Source organism: Branchiostoma lanceolatum, chromosome 5, assembly GCF_035083965.1.
Source record: "Branchiostoma lanceolatum isolate klBraLanc5 chromosome 5, klBraLanc5.hap2, whole genome shotgun sequence".
Classification (NCBI taxonomy): Eukaryota; Metazoa; Chordata; class Leptocardii; order Amphioxiformes; family Branchiostomatidae; genus Branchiostoma; species Branchiostoma lanceolatum.
Window position 1 is genome coordinate 10,785,670 of NC_089726.1, and position 21,900 is coordinate 10,807,569.

The following is a 21,900-nucleotide window of genomic DNA, read 5'->3' on the forward strand; positions in this document are numbered from 1 at the left end:
GTTCTCCCCTTGCCTTCTCAGAACGTGAGTCCTTGCCAAATAATTGTTTGACGTCACTTCCTGTTATTTTGCCCGTCCCTGCATTGTGCCAAAGTGTCAGGATCTCCTGTCTGTCAGAGTGTGGCGCAGGCGCACTCAGCTCAGCCAGAAAGCCTTACCTCAGCAGTAGAGAAGCAAAGTCATCACTTGACTTCCTCCGCAGTCAGGGTCGGATCGAGTCGCACACCATGACTCAGGCACAAGGTGAGTTCGTCAAGTTTTCTACCAGCCACACTAGTCAGGGTTGCGTCAGTCCGTATTTGTATATGGTGCAAGTGTTTGCTTCTTGATAACTTATCGTCCACTGGTGTCTTGACCGTTGATCGGTCCCAACTTGAGGAGGTCCATAGAACCCCGTTGGTTGTTCGTAAAACAAAAGAGGTTGTAATATTGAAGTTGTATTTCAGACTGGTGCGACACAACGCCAAGCTGGTAACTAAATATAACTTTCTTCTCACATAGAAAGCTAATGTCGAACATGATCCTTCTAAAATGGAAATTATGCTGAGATGAGTTTGACATTGACAGCAACGTTAGTGCCACAACCCAGTAATAAATTATGATGCACTATTTTCTCCAGCAGAATTCAAAGAATATCCCGTTTGCATGATAAGCCGTTCCACACAAGCGTGAGATCTAGATCTTTCTTGTTTTTTCAACAGTGTCCGCATGTAAATGTAAAAGACCCCCCGTTGCGTTTAAAGTTTGCAAGACTGTGGCTCTTAGATGCGCGCGAAATCCAGCAGACAGGCCGCATTGTTACCTATTCACAGTTTCTTTGAATGGTTGGAGAAGTGTTGAATACTTCCTTGTTTTCGAAGTTTCCACAGTGTCACGTGATGTCTTCAGCCAAAGTTTGCCAGAGTCAGCATGACCTTTCACGGGAAAGTTCAGTGGAGTTCAGGACTTTGCACTGACGAAAATATTGGAGTCAAGACTTTGTACTGACGAAAGTGTCAGAATACGGACGGAAAATATAGTTGCAGTGAGCCATGCCATCGATCATGACGTTGCAATAAAGCTGCCATTAATTTAATTGGCCCACTATCTGATGATATTGAGCTAACTAAGAAACCACTGAGCAACACAAGGAAGTTCCTGGTTGGCACGGCTTCAAATCCGTGTCTAGAATCCGACAAGGCACAGTTTGGTTCCAATAACAGAAGTAGACTTACACGTCTGGAGGAAATGTTGGCATGTAAGATGTTGACCAGGATCGGCCCACTGGCAAAAGCCATTTCACTTGTCGTAACATTACGTCACTCAAAACCTCATGCCGACGTTGTGTGAAAAATTCCTCCAAATGTTTGAAGTATTAAAAAGCGTCAAGAGAGGGCTTATCGCTCTTTAATGTCAAGATTATACCAATGTCCTTGCTTGTACTATTACGTTCTTCATCTTTATTTGTTAAACCGTACACGTAAATCATATATCGATAATGACTTGTTTAATAGCATTTCTTGGACATAGCGACGTTCTAAGTGTCTGCATTTTGTCCGTCATATCTCCAGCTCTTTCCGTTGTAACGGCGATCCTGCTGTTGAGCGGCGTTGCGGCCTTTGACTTTGATGTGGGGGGCATCTGTGAAGATGAGAACGAGTCCTGTGCGTGTGGATCCACCGGTCTGAACTTCGTCATCTCTTACAAGGCGTGAGTCACTTTTACACTTTCATTCCTCCAAGCGTGTTGAAGACGACATAGCACTGGATTGGTCCCATTTCAGTTATATTCCACTCAATTTATATCGTTCTTGATTTCTCCACTCACCTACATGAGATTACAATCTACCGACGTCTGAAACTTAGTGCTGGCTTCGTTTAGATTAACAAGTTGTACAGTACGAGCATAAGTTGCCTCTTAATTAATGATACATACTCGTACAGTTATAGGATGTTTGTATTCATGTGACTTAGTAGGAAGTAACTCAACTATGAAAGATTTGTATTTCTTGAAAATTTTCAACGAGGCGCCCTTCAATATCAATCCGCAGATGTGCAGCGTTCTACCGCTGGAAGCCGTACTGCCGCCCCTGCGGTGACGTAGACCACAATGACGTCTGTCAACAGTACCGCTACTGCGCCGAGTGCCGTGACCTCAAGTACACGGAAACTGACGGCTGCAGCAGGTGTCCGGATAACAAGTACGGGAAGTTCTGCACCTTAGGTCAGTCTGAACATTCTATACGGTCTTTTAGTTGACAATTTCACTTTTCAATGCTTTCTCATTTGAATCTGTACTAACAAAAATATGACTATGTACAGTACACCTGGTTTCGTAGTAAGAAGGTATGCCATTTTAATGATGTTCTCAAAAGTTTCTAACGGGTGCTTATAAGATTCGTGATTTAGTATTTCCATCTTGCTCTTATCTAATGGTGCGTTTTTTGTTTTCTTTTCCCTTCAGATTGTAATTGTCGGAACGGAGGTGTTTGTAAGTCGGATGGGAGATGCGAATGTTCGGCGGCATTCCATGGTCGATACTGTCAGCACGAAATTGGTCAGTTCTGTCTTCTGTTACAAGAATATACACATGTATACATTTCATGTATTTTCTACTTGATGACACTCTACAATTCTAAATCTGAACGACACAGAAAATATGTGTGCGCTTGCGCAAATTTGATTTGTCAACTTCTTTTACCTTGTCGCTTCCTCCAGCGCCAGAAGTGATTTGTCCTGACCGGGGGACGCCATCTAACGGTCAGTTGAGATCACGACCCTCGGCCAGCTACACGGAGGGGTCGACGGTCCGTTTTGAGTGCAACGACGGCTACGTCTTGCATGGGTCCAGCACGTCCCGATGTCAGTCATCCGGGAGTTGGAGCCACGCACTTCCTTCGTGTGGTAAGACACAGGGAGAACACTGTCTAATGAATGAAGTCACAATAAATATATAACATTTACATGAATCAAAAACATTTTCTATACTTTTTTCGATCTTACTGTGGCAATATCTAGGTATCTGCGAAGACAAAGGTTTGGCTTTGCCGAGTTTGTGCGACCCACGTCTTTCCTTTTTTTTCTGCAGTGAGGGTTTGCCAAGACCCGGGCACGCCTACCCACGGTGGTGTGGCCGGTACCGGACACCGACGCGGGTCGCAACACAACATCGGCAGTCGTCTCACGTTTCGGTGCGTTGACGGGTATCGTCTGGAAGGGGCCTCTCAGATCATCTGTCTGTACGATGGGCAGTGGAATGATGTCATCCCGTCTTGTGGTAAGTACTGGTTGTAGTCTCTGCTAGTCGATACAGAGCTTTGCGCAAATGTGTGTACACGTAATGGTATTTTCCGTATTATGTCATGTTTTGGGCAAAGATAGGTTCTTAAGTAATATGTACAGTTAACACGTTTCGTCCATAATATAAACATAGAAAAAAACGAAAGGCGTGTTTTATACTTCTTATATTCAACCTACATATACGTCGCCGTATACCTCAACAAATCCATATATGGGCGTCTTCACGATTCTTTGTTGTGTGTGCACAATCCTGCTAAATGTTTAAATCATATTTTCTCCCCTTATCTAGTGCGCATTTGCTCCATACCGGCCATGCCACCAAGTGCTGTCATCCAAGCACCTCGAGAACGCGACCAGGTAGACGAGGGTGAAGACGTGACGTATGCATGCAACCCTGGGCACGAGTTGACATCCGGTTCTCTAACAAGGAGATGTCAAAGTGATGGGGAATGGAGCTTACAGGCCCCGGTTTGCAGTACGTTTGTCAACCGTCTTATTTGATATGAAAACATATATGTGTAGAAAGTCTGTCAATATAGATTTTTACTTTTATGAACAATATATGATCATATAAATCCATTTGAAAGATGTTCAGCACCAAGGACGCTGCACAACAATTCTTACAAGTACCCCCCCCCCCATCTTTCTCGTTATAGATTTTACTTGTATGAAAAATATGATCATATAAATCCATTTGAAAGATGTTCAGCACCAAGGACGCTGCACAACGATTCTTACAAGTAACCCCCTCCGTCTCTCCCTCGCGTACAGAGATCTCGTGTGGCCGGCCTGGAGACGCCCCCCATGCGGACATGGTCGTGGCTGGGACGGTTGAGGGAGACTCCGTGAGGTACAGCTGCCATCCTGGGTACGAGAGGACGAGGGGTAACCTGGAGCGGTGGTGCGTGTCTGACGGCCGGTGGAGCGGCGAGCCCCCGCGATGTAGTAAGTCCAACGTCCGTTCTTTTTAGTCATTAGAAATCCCTTAAGCCTGCTTTTTTGCGCAGGCAAAATGCCTTATCTATGCATTCGCCCGAGAAAGAGCCCCTTTCCAGTGGACGGTGCTAGACGGCGATCGCTGAGCGACCGTACAGAGACCCAAATCATATTTGTGTACCGCTTGATTTCATAACTGGAATACGGTACAAGATACAAATAAAAGTATGCATGATTTAAAAGACAGCAAATACACCAACCGTTTTAGAAATAGTTAATTATCTATGTATTCGTTAAGCGATTTGCAAAATCTTTAGCTCAGCGGTCGCAGCGCGGTCGGAGCCACTAGTGGAACGGGGGTGTAAGTAATATCCTCGTGTATCTCCCAAATCAGTGAAACAGTGTGATGACCCGGGCATGCCGGCACATGGCTCACGACTCTGGGAAGGAGAGCCACAGCGGGAGGGCTCTGCAGTTATCTATCGATGCAACACTGGGTACGAGCTTGTTGGGGACGAGAGGAGAGAATGCCAGCCTTCTGGGGACTGGACTGGAGAACTGCCACAGTGCGGTCAGTGTTCTCAGTATTCTTTACACCTGGTTGATTTTATTGTGTTAATTGAGATACCGGCTAAAGGCTAATCTTCCAGAATAAAACACCTGCACACATACATCATATTAGAATGAAAGTTCATCCGGGTTCATCTGAATTATATGATGAAATTCTTCAAGGAATTTGACTCACCAGAATTTCCTACGAAATCTATTGTACGTGTGACGTCAGCATTGTCGGAAGTCGCGATCGGTATCCACTTCTGACCCAGCTAAATGTGTGATTGTCTACTTACACCGACTCTATTAAACGTATTCTCTTGATGTGTGCATCTCCTCTTGTTGGCAAAAGAAGTTCTTGATTAAATAAACACTGAAGAAAGGTGTCTACACCAAATCTTCAAACTGCAGTGATCTATTTGTTAACGAATATTACATCTCTTGGTTGGTGTCTGTCTTACCCCCCATATTTCTTTCATCATAGTCATGGCAACAACCTGTGACGATCCCGGTGACGTAGCTAACGCCGACAGGAACGTGATTGGTTCGGAAGAGCCGACGTTCCTGACCGGGACGCGGGTCGTATTCACCTGCCGCCCTCCCCACCGGATCGTCGGGCAGCCCGAGAGGAGATGTCTGTCTAACGGCACCTGGACCGGCCATCAGCCCGTCTGTACCAAATGTACGGTCAATGTGCATATCATATCGTTAACTTGAACCGTTTTTTGTCTGTTCAATCAAGGAGGCTTAAAATCTTTTGATTTACTTTTAAAATCTTTACATTTTAAACCTCCTTGATCAATACAGTACTGTTTTAGCCTCGTGGCACTTGGTCAAGTACATACCCAATGGTTATAGAAACGTATGATAAGTACGTATAATTTCACTAACCCCAAGCTCTGATGGGACAGCTATTATTATCAATGGACAGAAGGATGTTGGCTTCGAGGGTAGTTTTTACCGCAAATAGAAGTTATGTGTAAATGTACTTGTATTGATTCATTAATTGATATCGACCTGCAAATGAGTTACATCCAATGGTGGAGATTTTCTGTAAGTTTGATGTTATCATTTTCCATTCCAGTCGCAGTCTGTACAGATCCCGGAACTCCTTTGAATGTCATAAGAAAGGTTCTACCGCCTGCACAGGGCCAGTCTGGCACACCCAGGAGGTATGTGCCATTTCTACGCATCTAGACAGCTTTTTTTTTCGAAAACGGGAAGAGGGTAAAATTTGATAAAATGCCAAGCAAATAAAACATTAGGATAGAATTACAGCGGGACGTGAACGTACGTAGATTTATAGATTTAGTCATCAATTTTCTTTTACTTCCGGGCCTTTTACAGGAGAGTGAACAGTCGTCTCCTGACTTTCTTCGGACTGCGTCCCCTAAGTCACGTGCCCGCGGAGACCCCGGCGGAGCCTTCGGCGGAGGGGTCGGGTGACGATCCCGCGGGTGGGGACGCCGAGCCGCGGAGCCTGCCCCCGGGACACTACAAACTCCATACCCGGCTGGTGTACAGCTGCGAGTCCCAGTTCTACAAACTGTCCGGACCTTCTCAGCGAACGTGCCTGAGTCACGGACAGTGGAGCGGCAGGCAGCCCACGTGTTTACCAGGTACTACTATAGCTGTAAGAAAAGTTACTGCTAACAAAAAATGTTGGCATGATGCATGAGTTAAGGATAACTAAAGCCCCTATCTCACTGGACCCGCGACACGCTGGCGACCTCGTTGCGACCGAGCGATCTGACAGAGCTCTCAACGAATTTCATCGATAAGGAAACGACTCTTTTTAGGTTTTGTGTGTTTTGTTGTCGTTTTAGGTTTTGTGTGTTTTGTTGTCTTTTTAGTCATGCTTGTACATTTACATGATATTCTCCTTATAAAGTGAAGGGTAACACAAATCCAGTTTAGGACGCAGCAACGCCGCTAACGTGCGTCGGGTCCAGTGAGATAGGTTATTGACCCACCACAATCCTCAGTATCTGCACTATAGTGAAAAGAAAGAGAAATACAAAAAAAGTGTAAGAAGTTCTGACATTGCTCTCTTTTTGTCCCAAAGTTTGCGGTAAGAGTCCGGGCGCCAAGACTCCGTTTATCTTCAACGGTAACGTGAGTGCGGAGGGCCAGTGGCCGTGGCAGGCAGCCATACTCAGGAACGTGCAGAACGCAACCGGACATATCTTCTTTTACCTGGTCAGTATGCTCTTTTCTAAACAGTTACTTTTTTCCATAGGCAATGGAAAACATTAAAGATGCTAATGGTTGAAATGTGGGGTGTTGTATGTAATAAAAGGTGTTGGGAAACAAGAAAAATCCTGATGATGAGAAGTTCCCCGATGATAAATTTTCTGTATCTGTATAGCTGTGATAACCGCCCCTTGCTTTGCAGGCACGCGGCGTGGTAGCAGCTGGTTTTATTACACTGAACGATCTATCATACCTAACTTTTGCACATCCAGCTGCAAGCTATCTAGTAAGGATGTACATGTACTTATACATGTTGCTGTTGATGTAAAAGTAACCCATTAAGCCTGGTTTATGAATTCGTTTTATTCAGGTCAAATAGCTAATTTACGGACAAGACATTTTCCTGCCTTACGTACGTTATGCTAAACTTGTATGTCCTATCATCCTCTCATTTTTCCCCACCTTTCCGTCAGATCTGTGGCGGCGCCGTCCTGAATGACGAGTGGGTCGTAACGGCTGCGCACTGCGTGACCTTCCCGGACAGCAGCGCGGTCATCAACCTGGACAACATCAAGGTCAAACTGGGGAAGTTTTACCGCGACGAGGCGCTGGACGACGACTATGTGCAGGAGTTTGAGGTATGTACATAAGTCCAGTCCATTCATAACTCAATACAAAGATGGACGTCCATGGTACAAACCCTGGTTGCAAAGTGACCCTCTACTTGGTACGTTCGAGCTAGGTGGGCCATTCGTCAACTTAGAACAAAACTGTATACGTAGTTCCTCATGACTAATGAAAATATACATTAGCCAAGTAACATTTCTTAATGTGTTGATTAGTTACTAATTAGACCTGTTATACACGGCAAATAAGATACTTTTGACAAACACTGCGGTGCTAAATAATACGACTCATCAATTCACAGAAGAGAATTAAAGTAACCAGTCTTTTCCTACCTCAGATTGCTGAGATCCACGTCCACCGGCAGTTTGAGCCGTTCACGCTGGACAATGACGTGGCTCTGCTGCGGCTGTCAAAGAGAGCCACCCTCACGGACAGGGTCCGCCCTGTCTGTCTCCCTACAAGACAGTACGTGCACATTCTGTGTGTGATTCGTTCATGATACTTAACAAATCAGTGGCGCCTAGATAATTCGGTTGTAGGAACCGACTGGGGTCTTAAACTATCTATAGAGGGAATAAAAAAGGAGTCTAGATATCTATTAAAGTAGATTTTTGTCCTGAATTTCAAGGACGAAAATACGATCGTAGAGAACGACTTCGTCTTCGTTTTATTCCGGTTAAAGAGCTTACGTGATTTGCCTATCCCATATCCTAAAATATTGACAAAGACCCTGCCACATATTGAGTTCGTCGTGCAACAGATTTAGGACGGAAACTGAGGATATTCTTGAGACTGTCGTACTAAATTCAGCTGTCTTGTGGGGGAAAGAAATGTTGCAGATGATCCTTGTCAACGGTTGGTTCTGTCATAGCCATGCTGAAAATCGTACGATATGAAAACCTTACAACGTCTGTGACTACGGTTTAGTTACTACATGTATGTACGGATTAACTAACTACCGCCTGTACTGAACAGGACGGCACAGAGGCACCTGAGAGCGGGCTCGGAGGGCGTGGCTATCGGCTGGGGTACCACGGAGACTGGGGAGGTGGCGGCCCAGCTGAAACACGCCCGGGTACCCGTCATCGACTCCGACACGTGCGAGGAAGCCTACGCCGAGAAGAACATCGGGCTGACGGTCACCAGTAACATGTTCTGCGCTGGATACGAGGAAGGGAAGGTCAGCAACAACCGTCAGACAAGTTAGATGTGACCTTGTTTAAAAGCACCCGTGTGGGCCAAAGAAGCATTTCAAAGTAAAATAAAGGCTTTGACTTGACTTGAAGGAAGACGAAATCAAGAAAATGAAAGAGGACAAATGAAACAAAGTAATATATGAAAAGAAGGGTGTTACTTAATGAAGTATCTTAGTGAAGAACAGAATGACAGCTGAGGCAAAGGAGAATAAACTGGAATTTGAAAGAAAAACACTGGAAACTGAAGTGTAATGAAAGAAAGGTAGGAGAATAATTAAGATATGATGATAATCACGAAACAATCTAGTACAAGTATAGAAAATGGATGAAAGAACATTTGAAGACAAAGTTATCACTTTACATCAACAGATTACTGGAAACATATCATCATCATCTTGAACTATATATTCATACGATGTTCCCCATGTTTTCAGGTTGACGCATGTGCAGGTGACAGTGGCGGGCCCATCGTGTTCCGGACCGGAGAAGGGGAGGAGAAGAGATGGGTGCTGGAGGGGCTTGTGAGCTGGGGGAGTCCCGAGGGCTGCGGCCTGCCCATGCAGTACGGCGGCTACGTCAGACTCTTCAGATTTATCCGCTGGATTAACAGCTTCATTTGAAACCTACCATGAAGCTTCACAGGCACGTGGGCGTGGCTGGTTACAGGCTTGGAGAGGGAGATGTATGTTTGTGGCATCAGTAATCATCATCGGGTTGGATTATACATGACTGATTAATTTGTACAACGGATGAGATTCAAATTCAACACCGAATGTTTATTTGTCGAAGAAGGTAGCTTCCAGAAAGAGTGCCTTCCCCTCTCTTATACATGTAACTCAACAATTTCTTCTTTCAATCGCACCATGGAATATAATGAGAAGTTAGAGAACATTTTTTTAAAGTACCTGATTTAATATCAAATCAATGAAGCTGTTTACACAATCTTTATAGTCGTGCTCAATAAAACACTACCACATCTTACACGCATAAATATTTTTATCTACAATAGAAATTATTTGAGTGATATACATGGCAATTCTTTACATGTCACCAAGAGTTAATCATCGAAATGCTCTTTATCAATAGGTGCAATATAACTAAAATTCAAATAGCAGAATACATTTCAAATGGCAGATATATTTCCTATCATCAGTTATGACTCAAGTTGCTTTTAAAATACCAGTTAGTTGCTTTCCACAATAGAAGACAACGGATGTTTTTATGAAATTATGAATGATCTTTACAAATCTCCAATAAGAGCCGTCATTGTTAGATAACATATCAAATCAAACACATATGAATGCTTTACGATAATTTACGCTAAACTTAATGCACAATCAGTTTATCTTATCCGCATAATCACACCATCGTAAGAATAACTACTGAGTCACCAAATTGTAAACTTAGTTGACAGTCAACAAGTAATTAACAAATAGATAAAAGGCAGAAGTTTGCATCCTTAGACATGGCTGAATAATCGGTTTCATGTAATAATGTACTGCCTGGCCCATGGATTAGGCTTACCTATGAAATCATTCTAACTGCTAACCATCTCATCAAATCAATACCCGACTCGTAACATATTTTTCCGACAAAAAGTAGGAAAGATGTTAGTTGTGCACTCAGATCACGAGATACACACATACTAAGTGTGCGATGCTAAACCATGTCTGGAGGTAGTTTGGAGGGTTGCTCAGCATGGCCGAAATAGCTATATAAAAAGCATTTGGTATAGCATGGTTAGGAATGGAGTGCATTTTCTCTGTTGTACAAGTACACGTTTTGATTTTACTGATTTCTCAGACTTAGCTGATGACGGTATTTACATGGCAGTTGCGTCTCCATTACGCCGAATCAGATGATCATAATCCTCCTCCGGTATGTCATAGTCCCTGTTGTTGTTGATGCTGCTGCTTCGGCGGATGTTGATGTTGTTGCGATTGTTGTTGTTGTTTACCACAACCGGTCTGTTGCCACCAAAAGATCCTCTCAGCAACACGGCTTCAGTCCTCCGCGTTGACTGGTAAAGAAACAGAAAATTCGAATGATAGTATCATAACTCCGTAACGATTTTACCTAGAATGTATGTGAAGGATTTGGGGCAAATACTATCAGTCAGTGAACTCATAAGAAAGCATATGAATTGATGAATGTATTTCAAAACACGCGTTGCCATGTCGTTTCGAAAGCAATCTTCTACGAGATTAATAGCGATAGAAGGTTACATACAACGGTCTTTAAGGAAAGCGGAAAAGAGGCAGACCAAAGACCACATGGAGGAGGACAGTGTCAGACGACCTGGCGGCCATGGGTATGTCCTGGAGAACTGTTGACAGCTTGGCACAGGACAGAGCCAGATGGAGGGAAGAAGTCATAGCCTTATGTCTAAGAAGGGACGAATAGGATAAGTAAGTAAGTAATCGGTATAAGAAAGACCATCTTTGTGAAATGTACAAAACAAGAGTTCGGTGACCTCATACCTCCATAAAATAATGTAATTATGCAAATAAATTTCACATTTACATAATCTATGTCTGGATATGTACACCTAACTTACACATGTCACAAGTATGAAATTCCTATCGTTTACCACTGAGATAAATCATGGTATTTTCACACTAACTTTGCAAATTAGGTCCATATTTGCATAATAGGAAACTGTCAGACAGACAGATACACATACACACAAAACCTAGCCTGGATGCCAGACCCCCAATCTCTAAAATATATATATACCCCACACGATATATATTTTAGAGATTGGGGGTCTGGCATCCAGGCTACACACAACCACAGACACACCAAAAACAACACATTTCTCATGGCGGTAACTACGTGTTCCTACCCGGTTCACTTGCTCCAGCTTGGACAGGACGCCCCCCATGTTCCCATCATGTGGTTCGGTCCGCGCCACAAAACGTTTCACCAGACGTTGGACAACCAACTGAGAAAACACAAGACATTGAATCAAGTTATGTCCAACTGTTAAACACAATGTCAGGACTGAACATTATCATGAGCTGTAAGTGTCCACTTATGTATTCTGTTGACTGTGCATGAAGTCATATGAGCTAATCCTGGGTACCAACCTCCGTAGTTACCACTGGCTGTCCCTTTCGCTTGCTTACTGAGCCAAGACACCTTTTAAGTAACTTTTATTGGAGAGCCAATTAGAATTTCAAAAGTTGAGGATATATTACTGCGATTTGCGAGCAAAATATGTTGGAAGTTCCAAGTTTTACATTGACGTACCCTGTATCGTGCCTCGTGGTCTCTCAGTCGTGGGATCTGTGTGAAAATACAAAAGGATGAAATTATTTCTCTTGTTCCGCTAACTAATTATAGTTCTCAAAGTGTCATTCTAGGTGATTGTCAGATTCAAATCTCGGTGTTACCATAAATAATCAAATTGTTCATAAAGGGACACTATAGTGAACGACTAAAACATTCCACATCATTTTGGACTATCAACTATATACGTAGCTAGCCCACTTATCAAATGTCGGGAGGAACATGGGGTGTCGGAAAACGTTACAATCTTTCTTCAACATCTGCTTGCAGATTACGACAACCACCCCTCCCCGCTAGGTCGGTAAGAGGATAGTGCGGCCCACCTTGGCCATGGGCACAGCGTCGAACTTGGAGCAGCGGAAGGCGGTGACGGCCCTGGCCAGCCCGCGGGGGGTCGGCACCAGGTTGAAGGGGGCGGGCGGGTTCCACTGGCGCCCGAAGTACCGCAGCATGAACTTGGAGCGCACGAAAATCCAATCCTCTTTCTGAAATTTTAAAAACACATAATCTTTTTAGTAGATGAAGTTTAGTCATTTCTCTAGCTCTGCTATGTTCTCAAAGCATGAATATCTGATAATGATTTCATGAAATTCTATAGTCTAATGTAATGTTACATGTACATGTACATGTACTTGTATACTCTTTTTTTGTGTAAGAATGGTAATTTGGTTTTCCGTTGCAGCATACGCATGCATGTGTCTTATTTGACACCATCTGCAAATTGTCCCGAAGTCTGTGAACTACTCAATAAAAGAAAAGTTCATAATACAACATATGTGATTAAGACAATGAAACTCAAGAAGAACGAGACAGCAGTAAATCGCGCCATAACTAGCCTCCGATGCAGACTCCTCCCGGCTGTTTTCTTTTTCTTTATTAGTTATTATTTTTATACTATTACATTTTTTTCTAATTGCTGGCCGGCCAACAACAAGAAAAAAATGTAATCGTAAAACTGGAACTTAGAAAATGAAAACAGCCGGAAGGAGTCTGCAACGGAGGCTACGTCATACCCCCGTTCCACCAGGGATTCGACCTCGCTGCGACCCAGCTGCGATCGCGCTGCGGCCGAGCGATTTGACAGAGCGCTCAACGAATTTCTTAGATAAAACGGTATATTTTCCCTCCTTTGTTTGTTTTGATGTAATTTCAGTCATACATAATATTCCAGTGATGAAGTCAAGGATTATACAAATCCAATTTAGGTCGTAGCGAGATCGCAGCCCGATCGCCGTCTAGTGGAATGGGGGCGTCATCAGCAGTACCTCGGGTTTCCGGAAGGAGCCGGCCAGCACGCCGATGACGCTGAGCGCCAGGATCCACTGCAGCACGATGTACAGGAAGTACATGGACACGCCAGTGCCGTACGTCATCAGGGAGCCATAGCCGATCACTGTGCCGTTCCGGGTCAAGGTCAGGTCCAGGGGCGTGGCGTCGATGATGAAGAACCCAGAGAAGAACAGGGCCCGCAACGAGTTTTCCATGCTTGACACAGTTTACAACAAATTTAATCAACATCTCATACTGGCAGTGTGACAAAAAAGCGAAAGGCAATAAGATGTCTTAACACGAGAATGCAAAGTGAATGTAGTGCGTTTGTAGACACTATTAAGTGCCCCGGGTCCATGACGCGACGATATAAAGTAGTACGGACAAAATTCATGAAGATTGGGTAAGAAGTCTGATGTGAGAGGTAGCCGATTTTTGTACCTTTCTTGTGCACCCTACAATACATTATATTTTGAAGCGTCGAAGCTCTTAAACCTGTAAATCCCTATGGGCGAAATACTGTACTCTGCTATTGAAAATTGGCAAAGCCATATATAACAGCGCCGCCTACCTGCCGAACGGGTGAGGTGTACCGCAGGGCACGGCCCCCAGGGTGAAGCTGCTGTTGGCGTACGTCTCGTTGACGGTCACGTGATAGTCAGTGCCCTCGGTGCAGGTGATCTCGTGCCCAGTGGTGTAGTACCAGTACAGGTAGTACAGGGCCCAGGCGAAGGAGAACAGAACCAGGAAGTAAAGGAAAGCCAGCATTATGATGTTCCTCACCAAAACCTGGAACATGAAATCAGATTGTCGTTTTGAGTTAAGAAAGACGATTCAATTGGATACTCGAACGACAGGATTGTCTAAAATAACGAAAATACATGTAGTATGTGAAGCATAATACATTATGCAAGTATGTACATATTGATATCACAACAAGAGAGAATCAACAAGGTCACACACCAGGGGGTCCAATTGACTTTCGTCTTTCTAACACCTAACAATGCGTTCAGACTCCAGAGGTTCTTAACTTATGCTGACCGCAAATATGCGGATACGCAAACACACACACACACACACACACACACACACACACACACACACACACACACACACACACACACACACACACACACACACACACACACACACACACACACACACACACACAAACACACACACACACACACACACACACACACACATACAGACCAAAAACAGAGGTAACAACAATGCCAACCTTTAGAGCCATGAGGAAGGGCCCGATGTGACGGTTGAGGATGCCGAACGGAATGAGCCTGATGACGGACAGGATGAGACAGGGCGCCATCAGCGCCTCGGCCACCAGGGCGGGGGAGTACGGGTCCCAGTGGATCCGGAACCGCTCCCAGCTGGGCAACGCGGCGTAGTCCAGGAACTGGTACTAGACGGGGGAAGAAATGTTGCAACAAAGTTCAGACCAGGACAAAAACAAACAAAAAAACGGAAGTTCTGTTGCAGTACCAAAGTCAGGGCTCAAAATCGACTTCCGTCTTCCCAACACCTAATAACATACCAAACATTATCACAATCCATCCAGCGGTTCTTGAGTTATGCTGACTACAAATATCCGGAAACACAGTTCAGGTAACCTATAAGGGAGTCTGTACACGAAGGCTCGTACTAAACTAAACTTGATATGTAAATGGATCGACAGAGATAAGCTTCTAATCAATTCACGTTTACGTACCACCACTGCCCTCCTACTAAATAAAAAACGACAGAACACAATGTCAGTACTGATCTAAAGAGTACCACAATAGGCCAGTAATAGTACATTACATTCCGTGCCAGTAAACTTGACACTCACCCGTCCGTACGACAGGCCCCGTAGACCTATGATCGTGACGAGCAGAAACAAGAGGATCATCTCCACCACGCCCCACACGCTGGTCAGGTGCCTCCGGGCGCCGTGACGCCACAGGTTGGTGCACATCTGTATCAGCATGCCTGTGTGACGTCAAAACTACGTTCAAATCTGTCAACCTATATTAATCCCCAAGCAGATCCTAGTGGGTCGGGACATTATTCATGGGCCGAAACGATATCCATTTGGCACCGTAGGCAAATGGATATTGTTTCGGCCCACGGGTACTGTCCCGCCACCCTAGCTAGGATCTGCTTGGAGATTAAACCTAAACACCAACCACAGTACTCTATACTCTCCAAGCAGACGTTGTTGGGGAATTTGTGACCTTCTTGTCATATGCCCCGTTTTTTTGGATAAAAAGGGATATGATAAGAATGTCACTATTTTTCCCAACAACCTCTGCTTGGAGAATACTATTCTAAAGACTCCACCACCAAGGCGCAGCCAAAACTAGTCTCCAACCAGACCCAATAGATTGCAAAGACCGTATCCAACTGGAAGAAGGAGCTTGTAATGCAATCTAACTTGGGTTGCAAAACGTACTTCCTCTGCCAGTTTGATACGGTCTTTATGCAACCTATAGATCTGCGTGGAGATTAGCCAAAACGACGCGTTAAAAACTGTTGAACAGGAACAGGCGTTTGTGACAATACGCTATGAAGGAAATTGCATGTCTGCTAGAAGACATAAACATGATGCAAAGAACATGCAAGGTTATTAGTAATTCTCTGAACAAAGTATACGTCTATTATGACTTTATGACGTAATTATACAGTATAAGTTAAATCTACTTACCTGCTATCCAAACGAGAAGGAACCATTCCACAATAGACGGGGGTGAAGCTCGTGACTGTCTGTTCAGAGTGTCCAACACCGTGGCTTCACTGCTGTCCACACGGAAGGTCGCCAACAGGAGGAACACCATGAACCACAGTCTCAGTCCGATCTCACAGATGTACCTACACGCAAAAGGAGATTACGAGTAGACAATACTTTATAGTGCATGATGGGGCAATGTTGTTTTGCTAATGCCCTACCTAGACTTCTGGCGTATCTAAGATGCGTTGTCTTTTGGTCCACTTTCATATTCGATTTTATTGTTTGTTTGAAAGGTGTTTTCAACAAGGCTTATGTATACTACCCTCCAAGTAGAGGTTCAGCTTCTGCTGTTGTTGCGTCCTTTAATTAAATTTAATTAAAGAGTTTTTGTCGGTTCGGCTCCGGCTGTTTTTTTTGGCGTCTTTTAATGCGTTTCGGTCGGGCTTTTAAAACCCTGACTGAATAGAAAGTCTAGCAATAACGTATAAAATGACGTAAAAAACAAGAACCTGAGCCGTACCGCTGCTTGCAGGGTAATGTATACGATACAACATTGTCGAAGCTTATTGTGTATCTGGTCCGCCAGGCGGATGCTGCTACGGAAGCGTAGTTACAACGAGGCCCCACCTGGTAACGGGAGTTGCGATGAACTCTCCGACGTAAGACTTGGCCTCCATCCTGTAGACGATGATGAGGAGGGGGCAGACGGCGGACACCAGCAGCCCGAACAGCAGCTGCGCCAGGATGGGCGACCGGTTCCACCACTTCACCTTCTCCGCCCACATGGACAGGAGCAGACCCTGGGACACGTCCTTGTTCACGAACTGTCGGAGATGAGACAGACGTTAAACGAAAAAAGGTTTGACAAGTCTTTGGCTATTGCAAAGTAATTCAAAAGCTTTGCGATCAGATAGCACCATAAAACTGCACTTCAGGGCTTCGCCTCACAGACTAGATTTTGGGCATAAACGGCGTTAATTCGCCACGCAACGTTTGCCCTACCCAAGCAATTATATATAACTAGCAGTAGTCTTCAGATATACTATGTCTGATATTTCATTCATTCATATACATGTTACGTTAGTGACCATCTTAATCATACAAGCCGATATTAGCTTTAAGACTGTGATGATTCATAGGATCGTACTACCCTTATAACTAAAAAATATGATGCCAATGTACCATGAAACGAACAAGGCTCACTCAAGCGTAAAAATTCAGCACCCGAATCCCACCCACCCTTATCTGGTTGTTGGATGCCGCCAGCTGCATGGTCTGCATACACAGCCCCTTGGCGCCCTCCCTGTCCTTGCTCCAGTCCTCCCCGCTCATGACCGTGACCAGCTCGTCCACGTCCTGCACCTGACCCAGCAGGTCCGCCGCGAAGTCCCCGCACTGGTCCGCCAGCGCGCGGTACTCGTGCGCGTGCTGAGAGTCCATCACCATCATCTGGGACACACACAAACCGACAGCGTTCGTAAGCGAAATTTGTTTCTTTTTGTTCATCAAAATGTGAACCATATGCAGTCAATGCTAGCTCTACCAAAGTTGGGCTGAAGTACTGACACCAAGCAATGTAAATATTCAATGTAAACTTTGCTACAAATACTCCGATATACACTATCTGTTTAAATTCTGTGGTATGGTCTTAATTACTAAGCTGCATGTATATATATCGTAGCTTGCAGCATTGCAATATAATTGCGACATACACACGGTAAATCTCAATTAGATATCGACAAAGGATGTCTTTATTGACATGAAAAAAGTACAGGGACTTTTCACACGTTTATCAAGGTTATTGTACATCTAGGTAATAAGATACGCAAGGTAACAGTGATTGACAGGCAATACAGATGAATGATGATACAAAATGAACATCATCTTAACGAATCAACACTTTGATTCAGAAACGCGATTGCTATCCATCAGAACATATCACGGTGTCTTACCTCGTTGAGCTCGCCGGTGAGCCCGAAGGCTGTCTGGAAGGGGTCGCTGCTGGTGAGGCTGATGTAGTACGGACTGCACAGGGCACGGAGGATGTTCAGCCTCGTGCTGGTCTGGATCAGGACTCGCTGGCCGATCAGGGCCTACATAGAGTCAATCGTCTTCGTTATTGAGTTTCAGATATGTTTTGGTGACAGACGTATTGAACATCGGCCTAAAGTTTATGATGTTTCTTCACCCCCATACACCGGAGTGAAGGCTACTAGCAATAGCAGCCTCAATTCAGCACCAAGGACAAACACTTCAGGTTGACCACGTCTGATGACAACAATTAATCACAATAGCAGGAATCTAAGCCTGTGGTTTCATACTATTTTGCACATCGTACCATTGATCCTGATGTATGGTAAAATTACATGTGCGTGTACTTCTTCCACAGAAACAGAAACAGTTGCAAACCTCTGTATCTTTCAATCAAACATTCTTGGTGTCACGGCGCAATATTAGAAGAATCCTAGGCTAACCACGTTTTTAGTAGTAGTGTCGACTTACCGGAGGTGGTGTGATAGTGCAGTGATGGGACAACAGGAGCCGCATGACCTTGTAGTCGTTTCGCTGTGCTGCCAGAACGAGTGGAGTCACTTCCGGTGCGAATGCACTGTCTTTGGATGACATGGGGGGTCCCTATCCAGAGAACAATTGTACAAATACAAATAATCAGGCTACTTTGCCTTTCAAACTAGGAAGTGCGAAACTAGACTCCTATTCAAGCAGATTCCATTATTATATGAAGACTGTAGCGTTACTTCACTCATTGATTAACATACTACGATTGAACTCCGGTAATTCGGGAGCAAATACAAGCGTCTCCATCGCACAAGTATCATCCAACCTGTAAATCTGTGTAATATAAAAAGAAACGAAAAAACACACACAGAAATACAACACTCTTACCCTGTCACCCTCTTCGCTTGCCACGTTCTATTATGATGATGCTTTTTGAACTTTGACATGAAATTGCTTTCTTACGTGTATTCATATTACGGCACGTCACTGATCGGTACGTCATTGACAAATGACAAAACCTCCTTATGAATAAATAATGTCCCTATGACAACAGGATTAATTTTTCCTGATGAGAAAATAATTTCCATTAGGGTCATTGCTCTTTTGTTAATGTTTGGACGGCTGAAAATAATGAGTGTTGGTTACCTCACGAAACTGTCATGATGAACAAAAGAAAGACATGTCTGTGTACCTACAATTGACTACAAATAATTGGACTTATATTACAAATGGCTTATCCAACATGTTCGATAATCATTCAAAAAACGTTTATCTTTACAAACCTGCAATTACTGCAGTAACAACAGTGTGCTTACTTATTCATTTATTTGCAACCTCATCGACTCTGTGTTTTGAACCTCGTTGATTCTATTTCACTCACTCACTCGCTCACTCACTCACACACTCACTCACTCACTCGCCTTTCACGATCATTCTCCCTCTCCTACTATCAAGCCCTCCTACTATCATCGCCCCTTCCCTACAGACGTACCGTGTTGTTCGTGTTCTTGGTGTATCGGATGAGCCTCTCCACCAGCCGACAGTTGCCGCGGTCCACGGCGAACAGCAGCGAGTTGCCCAGGTGGACGTTAAAGTACAGCAGCAGCTCCACCACGTCCTCGTGTTGGTTACACACCGCCAGCTCTATCGCCGTGCGGCCCACCTAACAAAACAGCAAACAACGTTACAGAGAAACCATTTACTTCTTTACAAATATGATGCATGTATTTCGTTCAGGCCCTTGCATCAATTGCGTAGTGGCACATAGGGCAGCAACTTGCCTTGCTGTTTCAGTAGCAGGGTATATGTTTACAGGGAGAAGTTGCTACCCCTTCCGCTGATACATCTTTAAATTGGTAAAGACTCTTTAAGCTTCCACACCTTCTATATCTTTCTGTGCAAAGGAAGAGAAGATATCTATGTTAATAGCATTTAGTATTTGCTGAAATGCACTCACTCGTGAAAACATGTACAGCCTACCTTAATTTGTTGTTATCATACAATTCTTGCAAAAGGAGTTTGATAGAAGAACTTTATTGCACGGCAATTGTACATAGTACAATGTATTTGATATTTCAATGTCCACAAAATGACAACGTCAGGCAGCTTATTCATCAAAACGATAGAGTTAAGATGTTTGTCATAACTTACGTCGTCGCTGGTGTTGATGTCGAACTCGTGGCGGACGGCGTTCCGCTCCAGCAGCGCCCGGGTCTTCTCCACGTCCCCGTTCTGCACGGCGAACAGGAACTGCCCCTTCGGGTCCTTGATGTCGTTATCCTGGACGTTGTCCGGGAGGGTGGTGTATGGTTTAAACATGATATCCGCCGGGTCTGCGTAGTCGGGCTGCGGCAAGCTGTCGATGGGTATGTTGTTCGGGTTCTCTGCGGGTAGGGCCGCGTATGTCCCCGATGGAGCGTCGGTTGGTGGCCCAGCTCTGCCGGTTTGAACCAACGGGAGGAATTGTTGATTATTCAAAGGAGGTTCTGTATTATCATCATCATCATCATTCTTGTCGTCTTCCTTCGACCTCTTGTCGTCTTTCTTTGTCTTCTTGTCCCCTTCTTTCTCTCCTGGTTCGTTCTCCTCCTCGTCGTCGGACTCGCCCTGACGCTGCAGACCGGACAGGCTTTCTTCGTTCACCACTCGCACGGGAACGCCGAGGTTCTGCAGGATCTTTGCCCGTTTGTTATTAGCAGTGTTGGGGATGTCGCTGAACGTAGAATCAATGGACTGGTTGTCCATGTCGTCGTCCTTGGTGGACGCAATGCTCTCCGGTGCCTTCTTCTTGGGTGTGTCCGCTGGCTTGGTCGAAGGACGGCCGGAGGGTGTAGCACCTCTGGACGGACGCCTTGCTGCTGTTTTCGGTCGAATCGCTCTTTCATACCTAGGTGGCTTGGGGTCCGCGTTGGTCTCATCAACCGACTCATAGTCCACCGGCGGTAGGTCGCTCGGCTGTTGAGGCTTACTCTGCGGCCTTGGTGGACTCGGAGTGGGTCCGGGGGCCTGATATGGCACGGTATTTGGTACAGGAGGCGGTCCTTGTGCTGAGGGTGGGTGCCTACCCGGCCAACCCTGTGGGTTCTGCGGCCCTGAATCCCCCGGGTCCTGCGTCCGAGGATCCCCGTATATCGAATCGACTTCTTCGTTCCCTGGGCTCCATACAAAGCCCTCTTTAGGCCCGAAATGGAGAGAGCTCGACGACACGGACCCACGACCTACCGAGTCCTGGTCGGACGCGCGAGGGGGTCGGGACGGGCGTCGGGTGTGGCTACCGCGGAAGCCATCGTCCCAATCCATGCTCCCTTCCCTAACCACAGCGGTACCCTAACTTTCAATAGTTATATAGGTATCAGATGTTGTATCAGTCTGCGTTGCTAAAAAAAGGAGCAACATAAACGTACCCCAGGCCTGCAGTAACGAAGTGGCGAGAGCCTGACGGAGAGACGACTACGCTATGCTACTATCAACACCCTCATAAAATATTCAAGAGGAGGTAAACCTTCACTGGGAGTGGCGGCACTTATCCATTGTTGGTGTGAAGTGTTTCAGCAATGTACATTCAAAAAGCTTAATTATGACTCAACAAAATAAAAGGTATGCCCCACCCAATAAGTCATGAGACACACGAAGTTATTGCCATCTACTGTGAAACAGATAAAAAAGAGTTGCGGCTTGTCCATATAGCCCCGCAACATTAACGAGGCAGCATCTGAATATTCTATGTTTTCACATGTCACTGACATTCTCTTGTAAGTTGCATATCTACTAACCAGTTATATGTAGTGGTAAACAACTATGAAGAATGTTTTCA

At 44.8% G+C, this 21,900-nt stretch overlaps 2 protein-coding genes across 2 annotated transcripts; one reads left to right on the plus strand and one right to left on the minus strand.

The window, feature by feature from the left end:
• Nucleotides 1-82: 82 nt before the first annotated feature.
• On the plus strand, nucleotides 83-9,761 carry LOC136435039 (limulus clotting factor C-like). Its single transcript, XM_066428216.1, has 17 exons — nucleotides 83-243; nucleotides 1,551-1,689; nucleotides 2,030-2,202; nucleotides 2,443-2,535; nucleotides 2,697-2,882; nucleotides 3,067-3,255; nucleotides 3,568-3,753; nucleotides 4,050-4,223; nucleotides 4,609-4,785; nucleotides 5,251-5,448; nucleotides 5,851-5,938; nucleotides 6,114-6,385; nucleotides 6,832-6,965; nucleotides 7,433-7,597; nucleotides 7,924-8,051; nucleotides 8,562-8,766; nucleotides 9,217-9,761. The coding sequence occupies exons 1-17, from the start codon at nucleotides 228-230 to the stop codon at nucleotides 9,400-9,402; spliced, it is 2,709 nt and encodes a 902-aa protein (XP_066284313.1). The 5' UTR covers nucleotides 83-227; the 3' UTR covers nucleotides 9,403-9,761.
• LOC136435038 (short transient receptor potential channel 4-like) lies at nucleotides 9,667-21,789 on the minus strand. The gene is made up of 15 exons (XM_066428215.1): nucleotides 20,238-21,789; nucleotides 19,579-19,749; nucleotides 18,573-18,704; nucleotides 18,023-18,163; nucleotides 17,310-17,519; nucleotides 16,698-16,894; nucleotides 16,047-16,210; nucleotides 15,192-15,331; nucleotides 14,583-14,765; nucleotides 13,914-14,131; nucleotides 13,339-13,558; nucleotides 12,397-12,558; nucleotides 12,035-12,070; nucleotides 11,628-11,726; nucleotides 9,667-10,802 (listed from the first exon to the last, which is right to left on the minus strand). The coding sequence occupies exons 1-15, from the start codon at nucleotides 21,384-21,386 to the stop codon at nucleotides 10,605-10,607; spliced, it is 3,420 nt and encodes a 1,139-aa protein (XP_066284312.1). The 5' UTR covers nucleotides 21,387-21,789; the 3' UTR covers nucleotides 9,667-10,604.
• Between the last annotated feature and the right edge of the window lie 111 nt (nucleotides 21,790-21,900).

Bases quoted from the DNA above. Each gene is read 5' to 3' on its own strand.
- LOC136435038 (XM_066428215.1), bottom strand. From the start codon at position 21,386: ATGGATTGGGACGATGGCTTCCGCGGTAGCCACACCCGACGCCCGTCC. The intron at 18,164-18,572 runs GTAAGTCGACAC...GACTCTATGTAG, and splicing joins GCACTATCACACCACCTCCG to GCCCTGATCGGCCAGCGAGT. The intron at 17,520-18,022 runs GTAAGACACCGT...TGTGTGTCCCAG, and splicing joins TCACCGGCGAGCTCAACGAG to ATGATGGTGATGGACTCTCA.
- LOC136435039 (XM_066428216.1), top strand. The intron at 4,224-4,608 runs GTAAGTCCAACG...CTCCCAAATCAG, and splicing joins CGGCGAGCCCCCGCGATGTA to TGAAACAGTGTGATGACCCG. The intron at 5,939-6,113 runs GTATGTGCCATT...GGCCTTTTACAG, and splicing joins CAGTCTGGCACACCCAGGAG to GAGAGTGAACAGTCGTCTCC.